At 62.6% G+C, this 4,817-nt stretch overlaps 1 protein-coding gene across 1 annotated transcript in view; it reads right to left on the bottom strand.

Annotated features, from left to right (window-relative positions):
* Window positions 1–72: 72 nt before the first annotated feature.
* VAC14 (Vac14 homolog (S. cerevisiae)) overlaps window positions 73–4,817 on the bottom strand; it is a 77,812-nt gene continuing 73,067 nt past the window's right edge. The window contains exons 18-19 of the mRNA XM_010850848.1: window positions 4,683–4,817; window positions 73–688 (exon numbers count right to left, since the gene is read on the bottom strand). The exon at window positions 4,683–4,817 is cut by the window's right edge and continues 9 nt beyond it. Of these exons, the coding sequence (XP_010849150.1) occupies window positions 526–688; window positions 4,683–4,817 (298 nt within the window). The 3' untranslated portion in view covers window positions 73–525. The remainder of the gene's footprint in view (window positions 689–4,682) is intronic.

Raw genomic sequence — 4,817 nt, 5'->3', positions numbered from 1 at the left:
AGCAGCAGGGTCCCAGGGCTGCTGAGCATCGGCGGGGCGGGCACCGTGGGGAAGGAGCAGGCCAGGCGTGGGTGGAGGGTTTTCTGTCACTTCTTTATTGGGGAGGGGTGCGTCCTTCGTACGGATCTCTGTGCTGGTCCCTATGTGCACACAGACGGGTATACATGTATGTACACACATCTGCACGAGGTCAGAGCTCTGGTGGGCTTGGGGCGTCAAGCTCTTTACAAGAGGGCGTTAGAAAGAACCCGATTCCAGAAAACGGGGATGTCTGAGCTTGCGGCCCCACCCTGGTGGGAAGCCAGCTCTGTCTGATCCCCAGTGCAGCTGACTGTGCTGGGGGCCCGGGGCTGGGCTGTGAGAGCAGTGCGGTGGTCAGTGCCTCCAGCCCACTACCCTGCCCCGCGCTGGTGGCCAGGCCCAGCCTTGCCCTCGAGGCAGACCCTTGGGCTCTGCAGGGAGGAAGCCTGAAGACCCCCAGTACACCATGGCACCACTCCGTGGGCCCGCTTCCACGCCAGGCCGTCAGAGGACCACCCTCCGGTCCAGGTGATCCCCACGCCCACTCCGCTGGTGCCTCACTTCCAGGTGCTTCTTCTGGACCCGCTCGAAGTGCTGCAGCAGCTCCGCGTAGTCGATGCTTGGGGAGTCTGCTTTCTGCGACTTGGGTGCCGCCTTCAGACCGTCTCTGTGGAAGGGAGCAGAAGGGCTCAACGTCAGGGCCTGAGTGCATGTGGGGATGCTGAAGGGGGAAGCACCAGCCACAGGCTGGTGGAGTGCCCCCTCCCCCACAGCGAGTGGGACCAGTCAACACTGCCGCTTGGATAAGGCCCTCAGCCTGTGGGCTGGCAACGGCACCCAGAGCAGGCATCACACCGGAAAGCATTTCCTGTTTATGAGTGGCTCCCTTTGGGGTGAAAGCCAGGGCCAGCAGCCAGCCAGGAAGCCAGCTGGGGCTTGGAACAGGGTCCAGGGAGAAGGGGGAGGAGGGGCAGGGCTGAGGCCAGGGACCACAGGGATGGCCGAGGTCTACTGGCCCTCCACTTGGCAGGACCTCTGTTTTTGAGCTCTGGGGCTCAGAGGCCCTCAGTCACTCTGTGTCCCCGGGGAAGGAAAGCTGGTTTTGCTACTGGGCAGCCGACGCCTCTGAGAACTCCTCGTTAGCACCCTCCTAGCTGCTCTGTGCCGTAGCACAGGTTGTGCACCGCACAGCTGCAATACGAGACACAGCAGGAGGAACTTGCCCTGGTGTCCAGTCCCAGCCTAGGTGCCCAATGGGTGGCCACTGCGGCTACAACCATGTCCCTTTGAGGCCCAGCAGCTCACTCCGCTTGGGGGAATCACAACAGTGCTTCACGCAAATGAAAACCTCACCGATGAACCTGGCTCCTGGTGGGGCGCAGCCCACCAGTGGTCAGAGCTGGAAGGCACCTCTCAAAAAACACCAGGACCAGGGACAGCAGGAACTCTTCCCATGGTTGGGATGCCATCTGGAGCAGCCCCGTACCCCTGCTCAGCCTGTTCCCTTCCTGACAAAGATACACGACCTGTAAACACCTTGGAGTGTGGCTGTGGCCGCTTCTTTCCTGGGCCCAGTGGCCCAAAGATTCTCTGCCTAGCTGATCAGCCCACAGTTGTCAAGAGAGCCCTTCACCATGGCCTCCAGCCTTCAGAGTCCAGAAGCAGATCCTTCCTGGACCACATGGATCTGCCTCCAGTGAGACCAAAATGAGGGAGAAAAATAGTCTTTGCAGGACTCTCTGCTGGGGTGAACTATTAGTTCACCTCACCTGGGCCTCGGGCAACACTGGTTCAGCAAAGCTCACAAGGAGCTGGGCTGGGTTCACTCTTGGGGGCCAGACCGTGGGCAGCATTCCGGGCTCCCCTGGGAAAGCGGAAGGGACATCCCTGGCGTAGTACTCCTGGGGCCTGGTGTCACTGCCACAAGGGAGCAGCTCCCCCTTCTGAGGTGGCTGAGGGACACCCTGGAGCCCTGGCCCCAGGGGGTGGCCAGATGCCATGCCACCCACATAGACGGAAGAAGGGGAGACGTGCAGGCCAGAGATGATGAAGTGCGTCGTCTGAGGCCGGCACCCATGGTCTGTGTGTTCCTCCCCCCAGCACTCTTTGCATTAGACACAGAGGGGCTGAGATTAGGGGTTGCCAGGGAGATGCCAGTGACGGCGGTAAATCCCGGGTGCTGTGCACAGATGTGGCCGGGCGGGCGAGGGTGGGGGGCTGGGCGTCCCCTTGCTCCCGTGCCCCGAAGGCAGGAAGTCCTGCCCCTCACGTGACTCAGCCCCCTGTGGGCAGGCCCTTCCCCGCCCGGAGTCTTGGGGGCAGGGAGGGCTGTGTTCCAGGGTGGGGGGGCTCCTCCAACATGGAGGCTGGGAATGAGGCTCGCCCCCGCCCCCAGTCGCCCACTGCCAGTCCAGGGTGTGGCCACTTCAGCCCTTTGTGTTCCCTGTATGTTTACGACCCTCAGGCCATGAGTGGCTGGGGGACACCTGGCCAGCAGCACAGGGCTGGGATTCCAGAACCCAAGGCCAGCCCTCTCTTCCACCACCACGTACCTGTCACCCGGCTCCTGGCTGCTAAATGTCACCAGCTTCTGCTTCAGAGGGTCCCTCTTACCTCACAGAGGAAAACAATGGCCCAGAAGCCTGAACCGGTGGCCAGGGTCCCTAAGCCCTCGGTGGGGTGCGGGGGGGCAAGGAGCAGAGGCTCCTCCAGCTGGTTCCTGCTCATGGGCCTGCTGGGCAGCCCGCCACTGTCTTCCCACCACCGCCCTGCGCAGGGTTGCCTCTCCAGGGTGGACCTGTCTCTAAGCCTAAGCCGGCAAGCGGCTGCCCACCCACAGCTGGCCCTGAGGCCCCCCTCCTCACCCGCTCTTCCCTGCCTTCTTCCAGGGCAGCTCTTCTTGGGTCCCTGCAAGGAGAGCCTGGGAACCCAATGCCATGAAGGCTGGGCAGACCCTCATGGATCCATTTAGTCCAGTGCTCACTTACTGATGGAAGACATCGAGAGCCCCGAGAAACCATGGGGCCGGCCTGAGGCCACACAGCAAACCCTCAGCAGAGCGTGGACCAGACCCTAGTCCAGGCCTGCGAGCCACCTATCAGCCAGAGGCCCCAGACGTGCTGACGCTGACCACGGGAGACCAGGGGCGAGCCTCCTTTTCCCAGCTTTCACCTGCAGACCTGCCTTACCCTGGCTTGGGGAGGGCTCCAACTGATCTGAGCCTTCCTTCCTTTTCATAGAATGCTCCCTATGCGAGGAGATGTAGCGGACAGAGCTCTTAGGAGGCACCGGCCTTTAGCAGCACAGGGGCTGTGGCCCGGCCCAGAGGTCACAGGCAAGCAGCCTTTTCTGCCTCCTTCTCACCTTCCGTCCTAAGTGGCTGCCAGGGCGACCCTAACACCCATCAGGTACTGGTGGCCAGCAGAGGCCAGGCCAACAAAGCACAGTACAGGTCCTGGGCCTTTCTGAGTCCCAGCAGCCAGAGGCACTCCAGCTGAGGGAATAAAACCCACACTAACCCTGTGGCTGCCCCTGTCCCCCAGGGCACCCTGAGCGCTGAGTGTCCCCTCCTGAGGATCACCCAGCGGCGTCATGAGCAGCTGGGGCAGCACCCAGCCCTCCCTGCTGCTGTCCGGGGAGGGGGGCATGGTGCACAGGAGCTGGGCCTTGGCCTGGGGGCTCCAGCCCCTCTGAATGGCCTGGGGCAGGCAGAAAGCCCATCGGGGACCACACGTCCAGCCTCTGGACAGATCAGGTCAGGTGGGGGAGGGGTGGTGCCCCAGGCCCTGCAGGACAGAAGGCACATGGGCATCTCAAGGCTGCCTGTGTCCACCGCAAGGGTAAAGGCCTGAGTCCTCTTGTGGGCATGAGGCACCCAGCCTGCCAAGGGGCTTGCACAGCCTGGGAGGGAATTCTAGACGCACAGGGCATCTGGTGCAAGCTGGGTGCGCTCCATTCAGCGTAAATCTCAGTGGCTCTGCTTGTTTCCATGGCGACCTGACAAGTGAAATTTTCCATCTCGGATGCCAAATGCCTGTGGATGAGGCAAAGCCTCCAAGGGTTACCAAATATAGACATGACCCAACAGGCTCCGGGGGCCGGGCCAGCAGTGGGTTCAGGGTGGGGGTCTGGATGCCCCTGGAGGCTGGCATGCAGGGCCTCTCCGGGCAGCCAGCCTGGGACCTGTGCTGCCTGTGGATGGGTCGAGAGCAGGGTGGCCACGGTGCGCCCTTGTCTCCCACCCCACCCGGCGATGGGGAGGGTCCGCGGCGACTGGGGACACGCTGTGGCCCAGGGCTGTCTCTCTGCTGCACGTAGGGGGAGGGCTGTCTGTGCCTGGGAGGGACCCCCTGCGGCCCTTCCACCACATGCCCCAGGCGACACAGTCTCCAAAACGGGACACGAATTCCTCACCCTGCACTTTCTGTTTGGGTCACTCCAGCACCTGCTTAAACTTTTTAATAAACTCAACCCAACTACCTACCACCTTGTGAACAGGGCCAGGTCTCCTCTGATGTGGAAACGGGAGGCCTACAGACAAGAGGCCGTGAGGCGAACAGTGTCCGCAGTGACAGGAGGTGTGAGGGGGAGGTCAGGGAGGGCCCAGGTCACCCCTTTCGTGCCCCGATGCGCTAGGCCGTGTCCCCGAGCTGGGCACTCACTCGGTCTGCAGCAGCTCAGGGTTGGGCACGCACTGCAGCCGGTGTGACAGCAGCTGGAAAGCGCTGCTCTGCGGCAGCAGCATGAGCAGGCCGTACAGGGCCTTGATCAGGTACGGGTTGCTCTTCACGTCCAGC

This window comes from Bison bison, unplaced genomic scaffold, assembly GCF_000754665.1.
Source record: "Bison bison bison isolate TAMUID 2011002044 unplaced genomic scaffold, Bison_UMD1.0 scf7180017864295, whole genome shotgun sequence".
Taxonomy (NCBI): Eukaryota; Metazoa; Chordata; class Mammalia; order Artiodactyla; family Bovidae; genus Bison; species Bison bison.
Note: the sequence above shows the minus strand (reverse complement) of the source record. Positions and strands in the feature narration are given on the sequence as shown.